The 23,491-nt window shown below is 58.1% G+C and overlaps 2 protein-coding genes across 4 annotated transcripts in view; both read right to left on the bottom strand.

The window, feature by feature from the left end:
- ZNF687 (zinc finger protein 687) overlaps positions 1-15,313 on the bottom strand; it is a 30,449-nt gene extending 15,136 nt beyond the window's left edge. Inside the window, exons 1-2 of one of the 3 annotated variants that reach the window (XM_064475190.1) lie at positions 6,438-6,479; positions 5,560-5,764 (exon numbers count right to left, since the gene is read on the bottom strand). The gene's annotated coding sequence lies outside the window, so the exon portion shown is untranslated. Of the gene's footprint in view, positions 1-5,559; positions 5,765-6,202; positions 6,415-6,437; positions 6,480-15,203 lie in introns of those variants that run through there. The other 2 variants (XM_064475189.1, XM_064475188.1) reach the window with 2 other exon arrangements.
- A 1,164-nt stretch (positions 15,314-16,477) lies between these two features.
- On the bottom strand, positions 16,478-23,193 carry PSMD4 (proteasome 26S subunit ubiquitin receptor, non-ATPase 4). Its single transcript, XM_064475207.1, has 10 exons — positions 23,039-23,193; positions 20,769-20,909; positions 19,992-20,106; positions 19,306-19,392; positions 18,455-18,523; positions 17,880-18,095; positions 17,675-17,783; positions 17,158-17,289; positions 16,878-16,945; positions 16,478-16,767 (listed from the first exon to the last, which is right to left on the bottom strand). Exons 1-10 carry the CDS (start codon positions 23,062-23,064, stop codon positions 16,600-16,602), a joined length of 1,131 nt encoding a protein of 376 aa, XP_064331277.1. The 5' UTR covers positions 23,065-23,193; the 3' UTR covers positions 16,478-16,599.
- Between the last annotated feature and the right edge of the window lie 298 nt (positions 23,194-23,491).

The following is a 23,491-nucleotide window of genomic DNA, read 5'->3' as shown; positions in this document are numbered from 1 at the left end:
GCACCCCCAGCACCTCCTGCAAGGCATGTAAGCCCCACCATACCTCCCTGAGCAAACTGAGACTAGGGCTAAAAGCAGAAATCTGCCAAGAGGAGCTCCTCTCATGGACAGGAGGACACGGGAGCGAACGCCAGTACAAGGGTGAACCTCCGCTGGGTTGAGCAGAGCCCGGAGATGCTGGCAGAGGCAGGACTGCACGTGGCAGCCCGGGTCCAGGCACAAAGAGGTCGCTCCCATCTCGGAAGCATAGGCTTGCATCACCACCAGCTCCCCTCGCCACTGATTAAGGGAAACAGAGCGCCCTCGTGGGTGGATGCCACAAAGGGCCAGCCCAGTGCTCGGCCTGGCTTATTACTTTCATTTTGGGCTCGGGGCCTGCTCTGCCATAAACCTTTAATTCATTTCTATCAGGGTTTCCGATGGGGAGAGGAAAGAACAAACCCACAGCACCTGATTTCTCTGGGCTCACAGATGGGTTTTAGATATATCCCACTGATCTTTTCAAGTGTTGCCTTCAATTACCTCCTTCCCAGCCCCTCACTAAAAAGGTTCTGGCCTTTCTTGCCTCTAAACACCCTATCTTTGCCTTGGCCAACCACGCCCTCCTTTTAACACCTCTGCTTTTAAAAGCAAAACCAATTCTGGATCCTCTGTCTCACAGCTTTAAAGCAGGAATGAAGCCATTTACGAACCGTTCATCGCTTCCATGCTCTCAGAGATGCTCTTCAAGTGATGGCTTCCCACCGAAAGGGAGGCTCCTCCTCACAGGAGTCCCTGCACAGGACTGATTACACGAGTATTTCTCCTTGTTTGGTGTTAACGGGAAGGCCTCTGCCACAGAAGGGTTTTTTGTTGTTGTTCTTAGAAATCCCAAGTCTAAGATCTCTCGTTCAGCCCCTTCTGATCGAAGAGGAGAGTCATGGTCTTGAGTCAGTAACTTCTACCAAAAAGGAGACAGCAGAGATGGGAAGAGCCCAGCTCCACCTCGAACTCTACCAGGTCGACAAGGGGAGTTATTTTGGTAGCTCAAAACACAACTATTTTCTTAGGCAAAAGAACTATTTTTCTTAGGCGAAACAAAGCCAACGAGGGGGGAAGGGAAGGGTATTTTTAACCTTACTGGCTAAGTGGTGTTAACTATCCTGCCTCACAGAAAAAGAAGAGTTTACAGCAAGCACCAGCTTCATGTGGAAGCAGCTCTCTGACGGGGGCAACAGCATCCCACCGTGCACAAGCCCTCCGCACGCAGGCTGCCTCCCGAAGCACTGGCAGGACCCATCCGCGGTCGCGCGGCTCAGAGCCGGTCTGCACGGCGGTCACCAGTCCCCTGGCTTCAGCGCCTGGGAAACCGCGGCACGGGGGAGAGGAAGAGTCAGAGATCTAAACCCATCTGTGGAAAAGATCCTTGTCAAATCCAGAGAGGATTTGGGGCAGAGCTGCGGACCAGAAGGTTGCCAAACTTGTCTGCCAGCCTGCCCTGAACATCACAGCCCCAGCTAAATTATAGGCCAGCAGACTCCACATCTGAAAGTCCCTGCTCTGTGATCCTGCCTACTACCAAAACCACATTAAAGCACGTGGGGCACAGGATCACCCCGAAAAACACCCCACGGAGACGGGTACCCTGATGGAAAAGACAAGGCAGGGCCGTGCACCTCTGCGCAGCGTCCAGACCATGCCGACGCCTCGTAGCCGGCACTGCCGGCTGCCCCACCGGGAGACGGAACACGGTGGTGGAGCCACGTGCCGCTCGGGAGCGGGACACGTCCCGGGATCAGCAAGGAGGCCGAGGCGGGTAACCCAAACCCCTGGCCAGGGGAGGAAGTCGGCACAGGCTGCCGAGGCTGAAACCACAGAGTTCCTGGCATCCCCTTTCCACCCCAACCACGCTGCCGACCCAGCCGCCTTGTGCCCGCAAGCCATAGCCTTTCGGTAGGTGACTCCTAAGGCCAGGAACGCCAGATGTCACCTCTCTTCAAGCCACCCCAAGGTTACGTGAGGTTTTGAACCAGCCCTTCCTCCAGCAAAGCACAAGGCCAGAGAGACAGGGCTAGAGCTGAAAAGCAGTCACGGCCTGCTATTTGCATAATGAATACACACACACAAAACCCCTAGCAAAAGTAAATCACACCAATAATCACCAGGCTTTCAGTTTCAGGCAGAAGGAGATCGTTTCGCGTTAGTCTGCTGTTCACAGAACCATCCCCAGCGCCCAGCGCGGCTGCCCAGGCGCCGGGTGCACAGGGAGGACACGGCTCTCGCAGCACAGCTTTGCTCCGGCGTCAGCTGTGTCACCGCTGTCCGATCCTACACGGGAGTTAAACGGGGTGCAGGGGGCTGCAAGCAGCAGCCCCGCATGCTTATTAAACGCTGGTACCTGGGATGTAACAGTGTCTGGCTGAGACGCGGCGGGGACGCGTTTTAGCTGGTCCCTGGCAGGAAGAGGAAGCAGTTCTGCTAATGCTCTGCTGCGAGGTTCAGGTTTCTGCCTTTCGGAGGAGCAGGAGGCTGGGCAAGAGGCAGGTCTTGGGTCGCTGTCCTCCACAGCACAGCAAAGACAATAAAAATCCACAAGCTTTGGTAAGAACAACCATGAGGAAGAGGAGATTCCACTTTCTAGGTCTGAGTCTGCAGGCCTGCAGCTCCAGGTCTGGAGCAACCCAAGCATCTCCCTACCAAATCCAACAGCCCCGGTGTTTCCCACCAGCAGATTATCCCCCACCACAGAGGGACTGTCACAGGTGAGGCCCAGACAAACCAAGGCTGAGCTCGTGACCGCAATGCAGAGGAGCTGGCCTGGAGCTTACACCAGCCCCGGCTCCATCACAGCACCACCGAGATGCAGATCCCAAATCGGTCCGGTTGAGGGGAACAGCTGCAAGCCTCCCAGAAGTTAATAAGGCTCACAGCTAAGATAATAAGATGATGAGCAACTGCTGAAACACAACTGTTATTTTTATGGCTTATTTGCTTATTTAGTCTACCACAAAAAGACAAAATGTTGTTAAAAAACTCCTCTCCAACAGCCAAGCCTCCCTTAAAAGAAAAGCTTATTTGCTCAAGAGAAGGGGGGTTGCCCAGCTCGCTATTTCAGAGGGACACCAACACCAAAGCTGGCCACACCACGCGTGGAGACGACGCTGCTTTTCCCTCCTCAGACTACTTAAAACCCCCAAAACATGCCAGCTCCGCTCGTGCCTGAGATCGAACGACCGCTCACCCATCGCCACTCCACGTCCTCCTCCTCCGTACACCAAATCAGAGGCGATTCTCCGTCTCCACACCCTGCTCCTACGCTGGCCCCGTACCGGGTCATGTTAAAGCCTGTTCAAAGGCTCCTGCCCTTGCAAACCATCCAGCTGTGCCCACCACGCAGCCCTTAAGCCGCTCACGCGGTTTTTGAGGTCCGCCTTCCGATCGAAGCCTGCGCCAGCCAGGCCTCACAAGCGAGGGGCTCCGAGACGCCTCTGAGCCCCGGCTTTGGCAGGGGCGCGGAGGACTGAACACTCACCCCCGACGCCAAGAGCGCCCCAAGGGCTTCCCACCGCACCTTTTTGGCCTGGGAGCGGCGGGCACCGTCCGTGGAAGCACCAGGCCCCCGGCCGCCTGCCGCCAAGCCTGACCCACCGGCCGATGGGGCGAGCGGGGGCCGCTCCAGAGCGGTTCAGACAAAAGAGGCCAAATGCTGGGACTATTTCAAGGGCTTGCTATTTTTAAAAGCTGCTTTTCCTGTTTCCCTTCCTGACCCTCGCGGGGACTTGCTGCCCGCCAGCAAGTCTGTACCAAAACAGCAAGAAAAATTACCCTCCAAAACCTGACTTTGGAACAAAGTTAAGCCGGGTTTAACCCCCCGCCCCGCACCACCCTCCCGCACAGACGCGCGTGGGGGGCCTGCGGCCCTGCCTGCTGCCCTGCCTGCTGCCGCGCGTCCGAGGCCAGCGGGAACGGCTGCGCTCCCGGCACCACGTGACAGGCGGGATTAGCTTCCGAGGCACAGAGGAAACCTTTGACAAAGCCTGTCCCCGTGCCGCTGCTCCCAGGCCTCGAGCCGGTGGCCTCCCTCTGGCTGCCAGCGCCCAGGCAGCCCTGGAGAAAAACGAACCTCTGCCTGTGGGTATCTGCAAAACAGAAAATAATAAGGACAGGTTCACCTGGCCGTCAGGGAGCCGAGCGGATCGCTGCCTCTCTTGTCCTCCCGGGGCTCTTGGAGCTATTTTAAAACTGATCCCCTGCTAAAAAGCCCCAGCCTTTGTGCAGAGGAGATGTCACCCGTGAGAACAACTGTTTTTAATGAGCTAAACAAGTGCTGGGTGTTATACAATCTCACTCCCCAGCAGAGACCTCTCAGGCAATCTTCAGAGGATCAGAGGACCTTGCCAGGGGGGAGGATGGGAGCAAATTCCCTGAGCAACAAACTTGTAGCACCTGGTGCAGCTTTTCTCCACTTCAGTGCCTCCCTTCGCTCTGCAAATCCTCCCCAGCGCCCTGTTACTGGCAACTGGTGGAGAGGAGGAAAGAAAAGCCGGGGGTAGCTCCACTCTCAGTTATTTATGCAGCGGCCAGTGTTCATCTGTTCCCCTTCCCTGCTCTCCAGGGGCAGCTCCTCCCGCCGCCGCGCTCCCACGACCACATTAATGGTTGATGCGGCTCGCAGCTGGTGCCAGGGAGGGACGGGATCAGCGGCATCTGCCCCGGCGCGGATAAAGCTGCAGCGCAGCAGCCTTGCCTCGCCTTCCCCGCAGCCCTGCAACTCGTCAGAGAAAGCGCAGCCGGGAGCAGAGCCCAGAGCATTGCAGAGTCGCTGCCCGGATTTCGTGGTCAAGAGATTGCGTGAGATAAACAGGCAGCTTCCCTTTGTTTTGGGACTAGAAGCACGGTTTTGTCAAGTTTTGCACAAGTTGGTAGGAGCAGCCATGGCTTTGCAGTAGGAAGTCACTTTAAAATGAGTGGGGTTTGTTTCTATGGTTTAAGTTTCTCCCTGCAACACACAGAGCGCCCTGCTCCAAGCAGGGTATCTCCAAAAAGGAAAATCTCCTGAAAGCAACCAGACAGAGCTCTTTCCCAAAATAAGATGCTGAAACCAACTGGGTATTTTTCAAGTGACACAGAACAGTGTCATTTTACTGTCCAAACAGAGGCCAAAAAGTAAACAAGATTTCGGAAAGGAAAGGATTTTAAGAGATAGTATTAGTCTGACAGCAAGCTATTAAGGAATCGCCCAAAAGGATTGCTTGCTCGGAAAACACAGGCTGCGCTGCTGTCAACCCAGCGGAAAACTGTACGCTGACCCTGCAAGGGGACTTGGTTCTTCTCTCCATCCCCAAACAGCATTTCCCTCTTAAGCGAGATCTGGTGTACGGGTAACACCCTAACCAGCTCATGCTCTTGACGAAGTTGGCTTTTAGCCCCTGCTCCCCGTTACGTGCGAGGAAACGGCGCCACGGGGTGATGTGAACGCCACGCCAACGGAGCCGGACCCGCACCCGTCCCAGGACCATCTCCCATCGCATCAGGACTCATTCTGCCACCGACACATCCCACCCCGCTGAAACCCCGTACCTGTTGGAGCTACATCCTCCCCTGCTCCGCTTCCTCGCTCCTGCGTAGGCCCCTCCGGGGCCGGCTGCGCCAGGAACCACCTTCTGGTTATCTAGTGCGGTGCCAGACAGATTCGCCAACTTCAGCGCTCGTTAGCCGCCCCTCACTACTTTCCAGAACTATAATTAGTTTTGCTAATATAAAAGGCAGAAGGGATTCAGCCAAGCTTCAGAAGAGATAACACAGGTCAGAAAAGAAACAAAGTTTAACATTAAGAATGGCTCTTGCGTGTTAAAAGTCTTTATTTAATTCCACGTCTGCAGACCCAAAGTTAAAAATCCATAGATCCACAGATGAGGAATTAAATCTCCCATGCCCCCTTTTCTCCTCCTTATCACGGAAAAAATCTTACCTCCTGCTTTTTGGGATGAAGGAAGCAGGCAAAGAGGAGAAGCATCAAGGGCAGCAAAGCAATTTGGGGAACAGCCCCTGCAGGGAACCGGCACCCCCACAGCCCTCATGAAGCCTTAACTGGGTTTCTGCACCCGGCAGCCCCTGGTCTTTCCCCTCCCTCGCACTTGTCCCGTGCTCCGCCGTGACCCCCTTCCCATGCAGCACCTACACCGACCCCCAAAGTCCCCCGGCCATCGCCTCGGTGACATACCCCTGCTCCCACTCGCATCCACTTGCTCTGTAATCGTAGCCCAAACCCACACAACAGCCTGTTTCCAAGTCACAGCACCCAACCTCTTGCCAGCACACGATTTCTCTCTCTGCCTCCTGATCTCCTAAGAATTTGCTTATCTAGCAAGCCTTTAGCGGCACAATCTGCAAACGCCGTCCCCGTCGCGTTTCCGGAGAGGCAGCCGCTGTGCCAGGGACCCGAGCCGGGTACTGACCTGATGGGAACGAGCTTCTGGATGGAGCGGAGAGGGAGGAAAAGAGGGAAAAAAAGGGGGGGGGGGAGGGACAGAGAGGGGTCTCAGGTTTCATGTGTAGGAGAGGGGGAAAATGATAGAAAGGCAGGCTGGTTAAACAAGAACCAGCAACACGTCCTACTGCCAGCATGACATCATGAGGTCAGGGCTCAGCGGGGACGGCTGCAGTGGGAGGGGAGGTTCAGAGGGGAAAAAAAGAGAGAAATAACTAAAATAACGCAGCACCAAACCCCTCTGCCCCCTGGCACTTGGGGTACGGTGATGATCTAACGGCAAGCACCGGAGGCTCTGCAGGCGGCGGCAATGCGAGGCGGAGGGCCCCCTCCCCGCCTCGCGCCCAGCGCAGCGGCTGATGGCCGGAGCGGCCCCCCCTTCCCCTGCCATCTGCCAGCGCCGCGATCCAGAAGCCCGGTGGCTCGGCCTCCCCGCTGCCGCCGCCCGCACGGGCAGGGCAGGGCGCGGGAGCGACGGGGGCTGCAAGAAGCAGCGGCGACTACGGGGTGCCCGGGCTCTGCTGCGTCAAACCGTTTCCCAGCCTCCCCGGCAGCGTTTGCATCCTCCCCTCCACTTCAAACCCAAAGCAAAACCCTCGATGGTTCCTGGAGAGGCTCTTCCCTGCCTCCGGGCGTGTATCCCGGCCCTCTCCAGGGAGCTCGGGGGCAGAGAGGGTCTCCATTTGCGGAAGGTGCAGCATCTGCAGTCCCCTGAGCTCGGCTGGGCCGAGATCCACCACGCAGGGGAAAAGGGAACGAGAGCCCCCGTGCTTCGCCGTTTGTAAGATCAAGGCACCCTAAGGACGCTGCGGGGCTTTGAAACGCATCGAGAACCACACGGGAGAGACGCTAGAGAGAGCAAATACCATCTGATGGGGGAGCGCAGAGCGTCCCTCCAGCCCCTCTGAAGGACAGATGGAGTAAGGCAAAAGGTGGGGGGTCTCTGGGTTTAGGATTCTTCAAGATCTCACAAAGGGGGAAAGTCCGAGTCAAACCCCAGACGCATCCAGAGACCTGAGCGGACCAGTCCTCCCTTTCTTCACCTTAATGGGGCTGTTGAAGCTTCAACAGCTTGGTTAGATGCAGGCATTGAGGAGGTAAGCTCACAACAAAGCAAGGCAGCATCTGGGGAGTTTCATAAGCCGTCATCTCCACACCAAATCCCCCAAGCTCCTCCTGCTCAGAGGGAAACACACACACCAGGCCTGAGGTTGCTGGCTTTGGGAGCTCAATTTCCCTTTTTCCAGCAGGGAAGCTGCTGTCTGCAGCCCGACGTCCACTCAGACCTAAGAAGAAACCCTCTGACGGGTGCCAGGCTCAAGGCATGTGGGAAAGAGCACCTACGGGAGGTTTCAGGACCAGTTGTCCCCAGTTTAGGAACCCAGAGCTAACCGAAGCCACCCAACAGCGCAAGCAGCAGATTAGGAACGGGCGCTCCGGCTCGTTCCACGTCAGCCCTTCCCTCCCCCGGCCGGCGGCACAGAGATCCTGCCGGATCGCAGAGAGGTGCGAGGCCCATTCCTTGCTCGGGAGCAAACTTCAGTCTCGTTTCTCACGGGACCTGGGCCGCTCTCCTGCCCAGCAGGGCCTCCACCTGCCACGTCCAACTCTTTGTTCAGCTGTTTTCCAGGGTTATTGCTAGCCAACAGTATCGCTTTCTCGCAAATGCCCGGCTCCGCTTGATTTACCCAGAGCACAAGGGGAGAGATCTTTGCTTAGGCTTTCCAAAGAAGAGCTCACACCTCCTGGTTCAGACCAGCCAAGGAGAGGATCACCCCCAAAAGGAGCATTTTTAGCACACACTCAGAAGGGGAAACAATGCCGGAGGAGCAGCTGGCGGGGGCTTGAGCAATTAAGGCCTCAGCACAGCAAAGTGCAAAACGCTACTGGTACAAAATCCAGGCGCTCGGCAGCTCCGGGAACAAAGTCTGCACCGAGAAACACCCTTGTGCTCGGTGCCTGACAGCCGCCCCCTCCCTGGGGTTTCATCTGCCCCGTGTTAAGCAGCAAATAACACCAGCCATGTCGGGAGGGCAGGGCTTATTTGCTTTCAAGGCACAGGCACCATGTGCTCGAGCAACGGACGCGCCCCTGGCAGACGTGGCCCCCGAACAGGCTTTGGGGTCAGCGGGTGTTTTTGCAGCACCCCTGTGCATTTCCAGCTGCAAAGGCTGGACCCAAAAGGGATTTAAGGGGAAGAAAAGAGGCAATGATGGCATGATTGAGGCAGAGTTTGCTCCAGCACTTTGGGGGGTGGGGGGGTTTGTCATTTATTGACCGTGAATGTGCTTGGATACCCAAAATAACAGCAAACGCTGCTCCCGAAACAGCTCCTGTGGGCAACGATCCGATAACCCGTCCCACGAGGGCTGCTCTGTAACGGAGCAGCCGCGGCCGTGCTTCCTGGCGAGTCCCATCGCAAGGCCAAGTGGACAAAAGGGGTGCCGTGATTCAATCTGGATTAGATTTCCATCGGTCCCAGCACACCTGGATATATATTCCCAGCAGCTGTTATCAAGGCGGGAGAGAATGGCCCAGCAGTACTGGTTTAGAGGGAAGAAGCCAGGCAGGCAGTGGTGGCCTCCAAACACGAGCACGGGCTCTGCTCGGGCAGCCGACGCTCACAGCCGACCGCTGGCTATTCGCTTCCAAGCCGTTCTCTCCAACACCTCCAGCCGCACAAATTCAGCTTCTGCTGGAATAAAATACTCCCTCAGCATGGGGCTGCTCGAGATACTCTTCTCGAGGTAGCCTGTCCCCCCATTTTCAGTGAGCAGGGCTCCACGCTTCGCTACCGGCCCTCTTTGATGATGCCCTTCCGAGGCCCAAGCTGTCCTCGGCTCTCTGAGAGCCAGAAACCCAAACAGGTCTGGTTCATCCCGCATCCAGCGGCTTTCGCAGCACGGCCCGGGTAACACGCAAGGAGAAGGCGGCACGGCAGGATGCTCGGTGGCTCTCGCCGAGCCTGGCTATCAGCTCACGGACAGACGGGGAGAGAATGGTCACTTTAAGGCACTCCAAGAGTTTAATTATTAATTTTTCCCAGTGAAATCTACTGTCTCTTGGGGAGACATGCCGCCTTGCCCTAAGCGGAGCCTGTGCCCTGCTGCTGACATGCCTTGGGGAGGACTCTGTCTGTCTGTCTGACCTTCCTTCCTTCCCCCTTCCCTTTTTTCTTTGCTTCTAGCACATGCAAAGGCTCTCTGGGGGTACCAGGTAGAAAATAATACTCTGCCAGAGAGCTCGATGGGCCATTTGAAACCCTCCGCATTGTTTTCCCTGCTCCAGGCAGCAGCAGGGGATTAAAACTTCAGCCATTATGCGCATGTTTTGTGCTCCATTGTGCTCGGCTCAGCCGTCCCTCCGCATTAACATCTAAACAGGTCCCACGTCCAGCCCAGGGCCGGTCCCGCGTCGCAGCAGCTTCGCCAGGGCCTGCTGCCCCTTCCTCCCCGTACGCCCAACCACCGGACCCTGCACCGGAGCCGAGCGAGCTGGACGCTTCCACAGGTCAAGCAGCAGCAGAGGAGAAACGCAGGGCGCTGGCAGTGGTTTTCTGAAGGGCCCGTTGCTGGCGGGTTTCCGCACGGCGTGGCAAAGCCGTCTCTGCTGACCTGGAGGCGCGGAAACAGCGGGATCCCTTCCCGAGGGGAACAGGCAGGCCCTTCTCATCCTTGGTCTGGAATAAGCACGTCCACAGTTACTGCAGCAGCCATTCCCCTTCGCAGAAAAACCCCAAAACCGAGGGCTGCAAACGCCTCGGCTGAACCGGCTGGCGAGCTGCGTGCCTGCACAAGCCAGCCAGCGCCGTTTCGGTTCAGCTCAAGGAGGAGGAGCGCCGCTTGAAAACCCCTTCCTGGCTCCATTTCCTACGGGAGAGCGAGCGGGCAGAGCTGGTGACGGCGCAAGGCCCGGCGTCTGCACCGGAGCTGCACCGAGCGGCTAAGGCAGCACGGCAAAGCGCTCCGTCTGCCAGCACGGCCATGCAAACACGCCTCGCTCGGACGCCTCCGACCGTATCAACGAGGAGAAATTACCCCCCAACAGAACTAGCTGCGATGATGCAAACGCCGTGGCAAATCCCAGCCTCCAAACCTGGAGCCAAGGCCGTCCTTGTGCCTGGACCCAGACCAGGCACACCTAGAGGTTTTGCTGGCAGAACTCGCTCGGCATGGGGTAAAAAACATGGGACGGGGAGCAAAGAGCAGCAAAATCCTATTCTAGACCAACAAACAAGGCCAGCAACTGCAAAAAAAATTTGAGGTTTTTTGTGTTAGCATGACTTATTTTGGTCAGGCAGTATATATCTCTATATATGAATGATATAAGCGGTATCTGTGCAAAAGGGCTCGCCCAGCTAAGGCTCTACTGCCATGAACAAGGCGCCTGTGTTCGCAGAGCATCCGACGTGACCCAGCCCTGCTCTGCCGGGAGAGGCCGAGCGACAAAGTTCTGTGCCCAGCAGCGGTATTTTCCTCTCCTTTTCGAACGCTGCCTCCTATTTCACACATCCCAGTTGTCCCCACTTTAAAATTTAATAAAATATATTTTCTCCTCATCAAAAAACTCCCCCTTGCAGCTCCGCGAGGATTTCCAGCCACGTGGCACCCCCGGCTGCGGTCTGCCCACCGCCTCCGATTTCAGGGAGGCTCGAAGTTCGGAGGCCAAGTTATTTGCTGGAGGATGGGTGAAGGTAGCTCTTGATTTTAGTCCCGTACAGACATCCCCAGAAACGACCCAACCACGTTATTTTCCGCAGCATGTCAACCCTCCCGGACAAGGGAGTGGCACCCGTCAGCCCAGGCTGCCCCATCGTTCCAGGCATCACCTCCAAAGGCTCTGGGCAGAGGCTGGAGCCCCTCACCGCCACAGAGCTGAGCACGCCTGGGGAGGAAACAACCTTCTGGCCGCTTTCAGTCCAGAGACGCTGGTAGCAAAGAGTTTGAACCTTCGGGTTTTTTTGTTGTTGTTGTAAGACAGATTTATGATCGCTGTAATTAAAAAATGTACTCCCTTTGATCTGTACGCTTGCTCCATCCATCTAACGTGGCTTATTGGGGATCCCTCCCCGCTGTTTGGATCACACGTGGCAAGAAAAACCCACCCAGATCTCCCTCTGACACATCAGGGAGAAAGAAAAACAGAAGAAAATAACATTTACAGTGAAATAAAAAGAAAGGGCTGGTGACAGTCCCAGAACCGGCAGGTATCACCACGGTAACATTGGCTTTAACTTGCGAGAGGTTTTGCGACAGCAAGTGAGTCTTTAAAAGCAAGAGGAGAATCTAAAATCAGCTGCGCAGGGAGGGGGGAGGAGACGGTCTCTCCCCAACAAGCAGCAAACGCAGATTCCCCCTGCCAGGATAGGAATAGCGAGCTCACAGATTTCACTGAATTCAAGCAAAAAAAGGTGCTTTGTCAGGGAACGGAGCAGGAAGCTCGGTTCCTCCCCGTCCCCACAGTTGGGTGCAAACCCACGGAGGGGAGCCCAGTCCCCAGTCCCCGTCCCAGCGCAGAGCACAGCTGCCGCACAGAGCCGACGCATCCTGACCGGAGGCTGGTTGGGGATTAAATTCCCATACGTTTAACAGAATTAAGTCTCTACCATCTGCTAACTTCTGGAGATATCAAAACAAACAAGTGGTGGACGAGATCCAGAAATCCCAACAATTTGGCCGGCCCTGAAAAAATTAAGTTTTTAAACACTGGCAGACGTTTTTGTAGCCATGATCAGCATAAAGCAGCCTCAATGTCAACGCGGGGAGGTTTTTGTTCCCAAATTTACCAGTACGACCAGGATCCACACTGGTGTGTGCAGACAAGGGCTTGGTGGTTCCGGGCAGACATTTCATGGAAGAATGACCAGGATCTCCCCAAGTGTTTGGCCTAACGATGCTCCCCTCACCTGGGATCGCTTCCCCTCACCTGGGATCGCTTCCCTATTGCGATAAGCAGTTACCAGTTAACCCCATCCCAGTGGGTTTCATACTATTTCATCATGCTGGGTTTTAAAACACAAAGTTTCTAAGCTCAGCCAGGACACCCCGTTTATTCTAGCAGTATAAATAGAAAATCTACCACATCGGATGCCAAAAGGAAAGGAACACCGAGTTCCCTCGCTCCCATCACACGCTACAACGGCCCCGCGCCATAACTGCACTCGCTTGCTATTAGCATGTTATTATTTTCATAGTACCCAGATGCCTGCTTAGGTACTCGATGGTACAAGTAAATTAAAGCCCCAGAAAATATCTTGCAGGGAGCAATCGCGTGTTAGGAGAAGGAGGGATCAGACTCAGGAGAACCTAATCAGGGTGGAATAAACCCAGAAAACTAGAGACAAAGGTGATTCCTGCAAGATGACGAGAGCTTTGGGCGCTCTTGTTGCTCCTGGTCATCACAAGAGACCCTGAGCTACCTCCACACTGGCACCACCTCTCCAAGAGCCAGAGCCCTGTGTTTCTGCACAGTCCCCACGGGGAATCAGGGCCCCATCGCACAGGCCAGGCTGCAGGATTAACACCAGGAGTAAAAGCGTTGGCAGAGCTTGCCGATCCTCCCACCGCTCCCGACCAGGAACACTCAGGGTAAGAGAGTCTCTGGGAAGCACCTCCGCCAGTCCTCCTGCCGCTGCTAATGCCAGCACAGCCACATGTGGGGTGACGCATTTTTTTTTCCCTCCTCAGACACACTAAAAATACATCCTTTGAGGCAGCTGCTTCCACAAACAAGGCTCAATTCCTAATGCACCGCTTAAAACCTAAGTATGGAGGCTGTCAAACTTCCCCTGCTCACCTCCTAGGGAAGTCCCTTTGAATTAAGCTAATTGTGGGAAGGTAATCACAGCCCCCAAGGGCTGCCCGTTACCCGATCGCACGCAGACACCAGCAGCAAGGAATTAAGGGACTTTACAGAGGCTGACACCAAGAAACAGGAGGAGAAGAGAGAAAAGAAACTGGGTTTGAAAGAAAACAACACATTCTTACTATCAACCCACTCTCCCTCTCACAAACCAAAAACCAGGAGGCTCTTGAGGAAGTGGCCGAGACCAACAAGAAACAGTCCCGCTGAAATGCTCAGCTTCCCTGCAGAAGGTCTGCTCCTGCTCCTTGGCTTCTACCTCCTCTACCTCCTCCTCCTCCTCCTCCCCAGGGCTTCAGGAAGCACCCCCAGCACAGGGCCAGCTCACTGCCCGCAGTCTCAAAGCGGGCCGGCGTCCCCGAGCTTTGCTGGGCACCTCGAGAAGCGACAGCAAGGACCTGCCGGTAGCCTTCGCTGCTCCCTGAGGGAAGTCAGGGCAGACCTGGGCAGCACATCAGGACAGCACCCACCTCTCCACCAGCCTTCTCCCACATCTGGAAACACACCACACCCTCCCAGAATGCCTCTTAATTCCTCCCAACCACCCCAAACAGACAGGCAGCTGTTAAGGACCCCTGTTTTCCTCTGAAAACACACGGGCTACATTACAGAGGCTGCAACAGGATCTATCCTACACCTCCCGTATTCTCTTCCCCCGCCAAAACCGGCGTAACAGCGAGATTCCCTCCTCCCAAAACCCTCAACCATTTGGCAGCCACAGCACCGTTCTTCCCAGGACGCTGGGGTGTGATAAGAGACCCACATGCCCCATTCCCAAACACTGTCGTCGGGACACTGGTACCTAGAGAAACCGGAGAGGATCCAGACGGCCCAAATCCCAACTGGCTTCTTGTTCACCCGGCCAGTCCTCAAAAACTGGAGAAGCAAGAAAATCCCCCCAGGACCTGGTGCCCCAAAATACAACACCACCTTATTTGCAGAAAGATGTCAGAGAATCGGGGGGACCCCTGCCAGCCCCTCTCTGAGCCCCGTGCTGGAAAGGGAAGGCTGCGCCCCCTCCTCATCCTCCCCCCAGGGCGGGGAGGAGGAAGGAGCTCAGTCCCCAGGAGCTCTGGAAGGGGATGGCAACAGTCCCAAATCCCAGGGCTGGAGGGAGGGAGCCGGGGCCAAGCCCCCCTCCAGGAGCTGCGGGGGCAAATGAACAGCCCCCGTGTCCCCCCAAAGCCCCCCCGCTAAGGGGTCTCATCCTGCCCCTAACTATAGGGCAGACAACCAGACGCCCTCATTCCCAGGGATGCCGAGGGGACAGGCCCAGGCCTCCCCAAGAGACGCAGGTGGGCACCGTCAGCCCCTCCATGCTGGGGAGGGAGGGGGCATGACCAGGCTCCCCGCCCCCGCCCAGAACAGCCCCCTCAGGCCGGGGGTCCCCAGCAGACGCGGGGGAGCGCGGCCGCTCCCCCACCCGGGATTCCCAAAGGGAATGACCGCCCCACACCACCCCCCCCCGCTCCAAAGGGGGATGGGACGGGGGGCCGTCAGGCTGCCCCCACCCCACCGCCCCAAACCGCACGGGGACACGCGGCACCTCCCCCACGACCCGGGGGATGGGGGCGGCCGTGACCACCCCGCATCCCGCGGGGGGCAAGGGGAGACCGCGACCCCACCCCAAGGCACGAAGGAGAGGGACCGCCTTTACCACGGCCCCGCGTCCCGACCGGAGAGGGTGGGGGCGGCTCTTCCTCGCCCCGGTCCCGACGGGGCAGGACGGCCACCCCCGCCCGCCCCCCACCCCGATCTCACGGCCCTCTCAGACCGGGGCGGCCCAGCCCCCAACCCCAGGCCCGGCTCCCCGCCCCGGCCCCCCCCCCCAGCGCCCCCGGGGCCGTGCGAGGCCCGGCGGCGGCGGCAGTACCTGCTGCGGCGGGCGGGGGGCGGCCGGTTCCCGCCCAGGCCCCTCCGCGGCGGCCGCTGCTCCTCAGCCACTTCCTGCTTGGATCGCGCCCCCCGCCCTCCGCCGCCGGCCGCTTGCGCACCGCCCTCCCGCCCCCCCCGCGACGCGCCATTGGCGGCGCCGCCCGCCGGTCGCCGCCCCGCGCATTGCGATTGGCCAGCACCGCTGTCGCTCTCGGGTGGTCGCTGCTGTTTGCACTCGCCATTGGAGGAGCGGACGACAACTCCGCGGCTGGTGCCCGCCTCCCGCGGGGTATGCTCATTGGGGGGCGGGGGTGCCATTCAAAGCACGGTCCCCGCCCATCCCGTTACCCCGCTTCCTATTGGTGGTTGGCGCTGGTTTGCCCACGGGGCAGCCTCGCTGCTTATTGGCTGGAGGCTTTGTTCATCAAGCCAGCCCGCCTCCTCCCGCTTTCTGTTGGTCAAACAAGGCTGTCCTTCAAGCACGGATTCTCGCAGCTATTGGCCACAGAAAATGTTCATCAGGGCGTCTCCCAGCTGTTGCTTTCCTATTGAGCGAGACACCTGTCGCTCAAGGCCAGGGCACGCCTCTCCGCCAGACTCATTGGTCTGAAGCTCTCAGCGGTGATTGAACCATCTTGTCCCATTTGCTGGTAACGCTGTCACTCAGGGAGGAGGCTGCGTGCTTGCCCCGCCCACCTCCGTCTGGCACGTGATGCACAACACTCAGCATCGTTGGCGAAGAGGCCTGCCACTCAGGCACGCCCCTGCCCCTTTGCTCCTCCATTGGCTGGCCGGCCTGCCAGTCCGCCATGACTAAGCCACACCACCATTGAGCCGCCTGGCCGCCACTCAACGCAAAATCCCGCCCTCCCCACCCTATTGGCCACCTCACCAGACCCATGTACTGACAACATCCATGCCACCCCTTCACCGATTGGCTGACTCCGCTGCCCATCAACCTCCAGGGCCCACCCCCTCCGGCCTCAGGGGAAACACCCCACGGCCCCAGCAGCTGGCCCTGGGGGCGGGGCTTGGGCGGTCAGGCCCCGCCCCCAGACATGTGTTCTGGGGAGACCCGGGGAGACCCGGGGCCCCCTTCCCCCAGTACAAGGGATAGCCAAGGTCCAGTTCCCCCCAGCACAGGGGATTCGGGGGGCCCATCCCTTCCAGTACAGGGGAGAGCTGGGGCCCAGTTGCCCGCAGTACAGGGGGAACCAGAAGCCCCCCAGGAGGGCCCAGGGCTGCCCCCACTGAGGCGTCAGGACAGAGACCCCCCGTGGAAAGCCTTTATTGCCCCGTTACAGCAGAACCCGCAGCCCCTGCCCCGCTCTGGCCCCGCGGGCAGGCGCCGACTCACCCTGGGGCCAGCGACAGGGAGCCTCCACCCGGCCCCCTCATTTCTTCTCCTCCTCCTTTTTGTCCTTGCTCTCCTTGGAGGCCTGGGAGGCCAGGGAGCCCATGGCATTGCGGATGGCCTCGTTGTTGGGGTCCACACCCGGCAGGTTCTCCAGCACGCTCTGCAGGAACTCGGGGTCCTGCATCACGTCGTAGTCGTCTTCCTCCTGCGGGCAGGGGGAGAGGAGTTGGGGAGGGGCTGGGTCCCCCATCTTCCTCCCAGAGGAAGAGGGAAGAGGGGTGGGATGGGATCCCTCCCAGGAGGGCAGAACCTCACCTTAGCAGGTTCGGAGGTATCCATGGCCGTGCTGCTGTCCACTTCTGCCACCTCCGCCTGGGCGAACTCTATCAGAGGAGAGGGGCAGCTGAGGACAGAGAATTTACAAGCCCAGGGCCCACCACAGCTCACGGGAGCAACCCTGCACCCACCCCACAAGCGTTCTGGGAGATCTGGACCCTGCTCAGGTGACAAAGCCCCACCGTGGGACACGTTGGTGGCCCAGGGCTGGTGGTTCCAGTGCCAGAGGCAAAGGAGTGGCCCCATGGCTTTCACTCACCCGCTCCCTGCAGCGACATCTGCATGGCATAGGCGATCTGCTCCTCCTCCGTCATGCTGCTGAGGTCGGGCAGCCCAGCCCGGCCAAACTCCTGCTGAGTTATCGTCATCTTCAGCAGAGCATCATCCGAATCTGCACAGAAAGAACCACCCACACTCAGAAACCAGCGAGGAGGGCACTGCCCGCTTGGCCTCGTGCTCCCCAGGGTGTTCTGGACGGAGCAGGTCTGCCTCCGTTTGGGACGTTCAGCAGAAGCAGAGGCAGCTCCCCAGCACGCTGCAGTGAAACTGCCTCCCTCTGATATTTGCGGGAGAAACGGCCTCTCGCCTTGCACCCCAGCGGTTCCGGGAACTGGCACGCGGTGCGGAAGGGCCCCGCCATGAACTGCGATGCTTCCTGTGGCGTCAGGCAGCCTGGCAGCAATGGGCGCTGCCGGGGGAGCCCGCACACCGACCAGAGACCCTCCTGGGAGCGTCCTGCCCCTCCCTGCCCACTTTATTCCCTCCCAGCTCCTCACCGTCCCCGCCAGTGGCCGCAATCCCAGCCTCAGCCGCAGAGGCGGCCGCAGCCCTCCTGGCCTCCTCCTCTTGCCGCTGCCTCTGTTCCTCCATGGAGACACGCAGAGCCTGCGGAGATGGGGGCAGGCAGGGAGCTGAGTGGGGCAGAGCTCGGACAGATGGAGCTCTGCGCCCGTAGCCGCCCTCCACCTCCCCGTCACTCACCAGAGCCAGCTCCGGGTCCGCGCTGGGGTCCACGCCGAACTCGAAGTCGCTGGCGCCGAGGCCCAGCATGGCACCACCCTCCCCAGCCAGGATGGGCGAGCTGATGAGGGCATCGGCCAGGCTCGGCCCCGGTGGCACCGTCACCAGGTGGGAGCCGGTGCCATCCTTGCCGTTTAAGGTGTTGATGAAGGCAGTGAGCTTGTCCGTGTTGGCTTCCTAGGGCCAAAGAGAAAGGCTGGGACTAGAGCTTGCCTGGCTCCCTCCTCAGCCCTGTGCAAGGGATCGCCCAGCTGCCCCGCAGACCCGGCCTCTCTCCACACTATGTGGGAGCCAAGAGCTCCGCCACTTCCATCAGGATGGGAAGCATTTAACGACGCCTGCAGTGAAACAGGAGAGGTGTCTTCCCAGAGGGAAACGTTACTCTCCACATTAGCGTTTTTACTGGGGCAGCGGCTGAGGAGACCAAGGCTCAGAGAACTGTTCGTATCCTCACGTGCCTCAGTATGGGCTCGGGGCTGGAGATGATACAAAACCCTGCCTGGGATCTTATGCCAGAAACATGGCAGAAGTCTCACCTCTTCTCCAAAATTGATGATGTCAACGTTGACTTTCTCCTTCTTAAGACGCTTTGCCAGTTTCACCAGCTGCAACGAGAAGACACCGCGGCATTAGCTTGGATTTTGGCTCTTACCCAGGCTCAGCTCATCAGAAACCAGACAACCGCACTTAGGATTCCATCCTGGCCAAAAGCAGCTTCCCAGTTTTCAAGCCCTCCCAGCAGGAAAGCGTTTGAGGTATTTCACCTCTCTAGGTGGGACAGGCACGACCACACAGTGCCCGAGGCGCTGCGAGGTGGCACAAGCCAGGGAGCTGTTCCAGCCAAAGCAAGTAGCCGTCCCATCGATAGGGACGGCAAGAGCCTGGGACAGGCAGCACCTCCTCACGTTTCTGACCCGTTCTTCCAAAGAGACCCAGAACATGTGGATTAACTTCAGCTGCATTAAGTGCCAACAGAACAGTATCTTCCAAAAGCTGAGAGCATTATTTCTGCTCAGGGACACCGATTTCCTCCCCCAGCTCCTCAGGCAAAAAGCCCCCAGACATCCAGGTGACAGCCGCAAGCCAGGAGGTGTGGGACATGGCACAAGCTCCCTCAGGAGCCACCTGAAGCAGCGGAGGGAAGCAATCCTACACAGAACAGGGGAAGATCTGGATCTGTCCTTGGCACAGGCCTGGCTGTGCCCCAGGATCCGGCCTTCCCTCTCCTCCCAGCTGAGAACTGCACTGCTCAAGTGCTCAGCCTACTCACTGCGGTATAAAGCCTTACTTTCAATACAGAGCAGGGAACAAACAATCTACCCAATTTACAGTTCCAAGCAGGGCACGGAGCTGACCCAACATTTTCTCCTGACTAGCCACCACTCACATCTTTCTCGTTGTCTTCTACAGGGCTCCCAACAAAGGCGATGATTCGCATCTTGTGGTTCTTGCCTTGGCGATGTTTTAAAGCCAGCTGCAAGACAGAAGACATATTGTACTTATGGAGCCATTCTCAGGAAAAAAGGTGGCCAGCGGTCACCCTGATGCTTTTCCTGTTACGCAGGAAAATTTGGGCTAAATGCCAGGAGAGACTTTTCAGTAGCAAGCTTCACCAAACAGCCTACAAGCAGGCACGTCTCAAGGGCCCCCCGTTTGCTGGTAGTCATGACTTAGCTGGGAGCAGTTTGTTGGCAGAGAGAGAGTCTGGGACAGAGCAAGAACTCAGGACAAAAGGGTGGCCCCATCCTGGGGACACTCCTCGGGGTGGGAAGGGCTGCACAGCTTGGCTGGGCTTTGGCGAAGCAGCTGCCAGGCTCCTCCGAAGCAAACCAGGACCAGACTATTAAACTTCTGAGCTTTAATACTGGATTTTATAAAGGACTTTTCAGCTGCATTTTGCAGATAGAGAGACTGAGGCAAAAATGATTTGCTCTGCTGCGGAGGCAGGAAGAGAACAAGACTCCCCGTATCCAAGGCATTACAGGGCAGGTAGTTTAACAGGACGCACTAAGGCCAAAGGAGTTACAGAGAAAGGCACAGACTCGCTTGTGAGGAACCATCAACATCACTTACGTGAGCAACTCTGATCCCTGTGCAAAAGGTAATTTTCCCTTTGGGTTGCACCGTGTGTAGCTTCGAAAGGATCCGGCCTGTGTCTGGAGTGAGCGTGGTCAACACTTCACAGTTACTGCAACACAAACACACTTGCGTTGGCGACCTCTGAGAATTTCTCTGCGAAGCCCTTTTTCTGCTACGCGGGTAAGGAAAGCCCTCCCCACACTGAGCCTGCAGCTGGTGTCTGCTCCACAAGCCCGCCAGCACTTGCCTCTGGTGGGTCAGTCGTACAGGGAGCAAGACTTTTAGCCTGGTTTCCTAAAAAATACCCAGAGTAATCTGTCTGCATGAAGGCTTGTGTGTGTGTCTTCTGTCCCTTGCCCCACTGGCCAATTTTAATTGACTGGCTACGAGGGAGCTCACAGAGGCACTGAAGTCCTACAAACTTCAGGAAAACAGAGGAACGACTCCCTTGAGGCCACCCGTGAGCTCCAGGGACAGTTCAGCCCTTACTTGCCACCCTTTGGGCCACAAGAGGATGGGTCTGGCAGAGAGCTCCTGAGAAAGGAAAGCCTCCCTAACATATTGGCATTGCAGGAGCGAGCCCAACAAGCTAGAGATCAGTCAGGAACCGGGTTTTCTCCTACCAGTCCTCCCAGAAGAACTGGTTTGGTTTTAGACTTGCTATTGCTGCCCCATTTAGCAACGCTCCCCTGTTCCTTGTCCCTGTGCTCTGCCAAGGCTCCCCTCAGCGCTCCTCAGTGCTGCCCTGAGGCCGGTTCCCCCCGGGCATACTTGGCTAAGGTGATGAGCCCCACGTTGTTCTCGGGGTTACTCCGGGTTTTCGAGTGGCACACAATGTTGACAGCATCTTGCTGGGCTTGCAGGCGAGTGGGTAAGAAGTCTCCATTCCTCATGTACTCGCTGTTGTCAACGCTGAAACACAGAGAGGAGGCATCGGCCTGTGAAACAGTTGAGGTCTATCCCAAAAACGTGCTTTTCAGGACAGCACAGCTAAGGTCACACAGCTGGGGACACACTGCAGGGCACAGACATTTCCTGGGGCAGAGAGATGAGTCGTCTCTGCATTTCCCTGAGTTTTCAGATCAGAACAGACCTCTGGGCCATGGGACAAATACCGGCCCAGAGCTGAGATCTCCCGCTCTTCACTGAAGAGCACAAGAGGTGACTGTGGCCATTCACAACCTCCGACCCTTGTCTCCTCGATGCCTTCTCTATTTCCATAGCAAAAAAAAAAGCCAAGAGACCCCACTCCACTGTGAAGTACAAAGCTCTGAGCTCATCACCACTGTGGGGTTTTCATCAGGACAAAAAGCAGCTTTCCCAGGGCAGGGACAGCGGTCGCTTTCCAAACACGGCTCTGCTCCGCCGGTGCAGTGCCAAGCCGAAACCCCAAGCCCCGCAGCCTGGCTTCAACATCCTACACCCGCGGTGGGTGTCAGGGCCTCTGCAAACCCCACAGCACATGGGCAACAGTGCCCCGCAGCGTCTAACGGCAGCAGCCGCATCACAACATCGCTGTAATTAAACCCCTGCCCTCTGCTCTGAAAGCTATTAAATATAGCACAGAGCAAGCAGCAAAAGCCCTTCTCTTACGCCAGCCTTCTGGAAAGCAACCCTGGGAAGGAGGACTAGATAAATAAGAGCTTGAGAGTTTATTTTGTCCCCAAATTAAGACTTCTCTGAGGGGTGCTCCCAGAATTTCTTAGTTTTAACACCAGGGGAAAGGTTTCTTCTGAAAATACCCCACCTGTGACTGTTTCCCTGGCCATGCTCAGGCTCGTGCTGGGCCACCTCTCCTCTGGCCCACACCAAATACCTCGTCACGAGCTGGGGAGCGAGGAGGCAGCAGTGGCTGAGCCTCACCTCAAACACAAAGACACAAACCAACCTGGCCGAGGCTTTCCAAACTGCAGCTTACTGTTCACCAAGTAATAGTGAATTCCTCCCGCTCGCCAGGGCAACACAAGGAGCAGGGACACGTTTTAGTGCCCTTAAACATGGGTAAGCAAAGAGTCACCTATAGAAAACATCGAGGACTTCAATATATGGCCAGAGAGTCAGGCTACGGTAATATCTTTATCCAAGTAGCTGCGGGACCACGTAGAGAGCCAAGGACACAACAGAACCTGGACAGATTTCACTGGTTTTCTCTGTTGTGGCCTTCTTAAACACCAAAACTGAAAAATAACGGGACTGTAGCCACTGCAATAATAACAACACATCAAAGTTTGCCTCTGCTTCCAGCCCAGGCTGCGTTCAGCACTCAGGGGCAAAACCCTCTTACCTCAACGCTGGTGCTGAGCAACGCTACAGGGGATGACGGCTGCTTCGCGCAGGGCCGCCCAAGCCCCGAGCCCGGGTGAGGCCCCGAGCAGCCGACCTGCCATAGGGACCGGTGCCTGTGCCCAGTGCCCGGGCAGGGCTGGGGCTGCGCTGCCCGTCCGTGCCCCGCTCTCCTCCACGACCCCGGCTCGTCGTTGCAGCGCGGCCTGGCACGGCCTCACGCTGGAGCCTCACGGCAGCCGCCCGCCCCAGCCCCTCCACGGGGGTCTGCCTTACCCACCGAGTGCCCCTCTCAGCTCCACACCTTGTCAGCCCCGGGTGGGCGCGCCTGCAGGAGGCCCCTCGCCCCGCTCTCGCCTCCTCACCCCTGAGCGGAGCTGAGCCAGGAGCTGCCCCCCTCACCCCCTCCCTCCCCCCACTCGCCGCCCCATCACCCCCAACGCAACCTCACCCCCGCACTCCGCACCCCACTTTCCCTGACAGCCCCCGGCCTCCCCCGAGCACCCAAAACCTCCACCACCACCTTCACCCCACCACGACTTAAACTGCCCTCTCCCCCCACATCTTCCCCCCCAGCGCCCCTCCCCACGCAGGTCGGCCCCCCCCCGCCCCGGGCCTGCCCCGGCCCCGCCGCCCGGGATGACTCAGGGAAACCCGCGGCGGCCCCGAGCGGCCCCGGGGGCTCGGGGGAAGCGGCAGGAGGGAGGAAAGGAGGGGGCGGCGGGGGAGAGGACCCCCGGCCCGGCCCGGCCGCTCACCACACCATGGTGCTCTCCAGAACCATCTTGCCTCCTTCCCTCAGACCGGCCCGGACCCGGCCAAACAAAGCGCTCACTGATTGGCTCTACGCTACGGGCCAATCGCCGCTTCCCGTCTTAGTGAGGTGGGTCGCGGTGGCCGCGGGGCACGCTGGGAGTTGTAGTCCCGGGAAGGAGGCTGTGATGGCGGTGCAGAGGCAACCCCCAGCCCCCCGGGGACCGTTCCCTCCCGCCGCCACCCCCACGACGGGGAGGAAGCAATTAGCTCCACTTGGCCACTGACCCCCCACAGGGGTCCCATCCCACACACACACACCCCAGAGGGGTCCCATCCCCTCACAGACACCCCAGAGGGGTCCTGTCCAGTTCCCTTCAGATACCCCCATAGGGGGTCCCATCCCATCCCCCCCGCCCAGACAGCCCCCAGGGGTCTGTCCCCTTCAGACCACCCCC

This window comes from Phalacrocorax carbo, chromosome 28 (assembly GCF_963921805.1).
Source record: "Phalacrocorax carbo chromosome 28, bPhaCar2.1, whole genome shotgun sequence".
Lineage (NCBI taxonomy): Eukaryota > Metazoa > Chordata > Aves > Suliformes > Phalacrocoracidae > Phalacrocorax > Phalacrocorax carbo.
The sequence above is the reverse complement of the archived record's forward strand: the minus strand, read 5'-3'. Positions and strand labels throughout refer to the sequence as shown.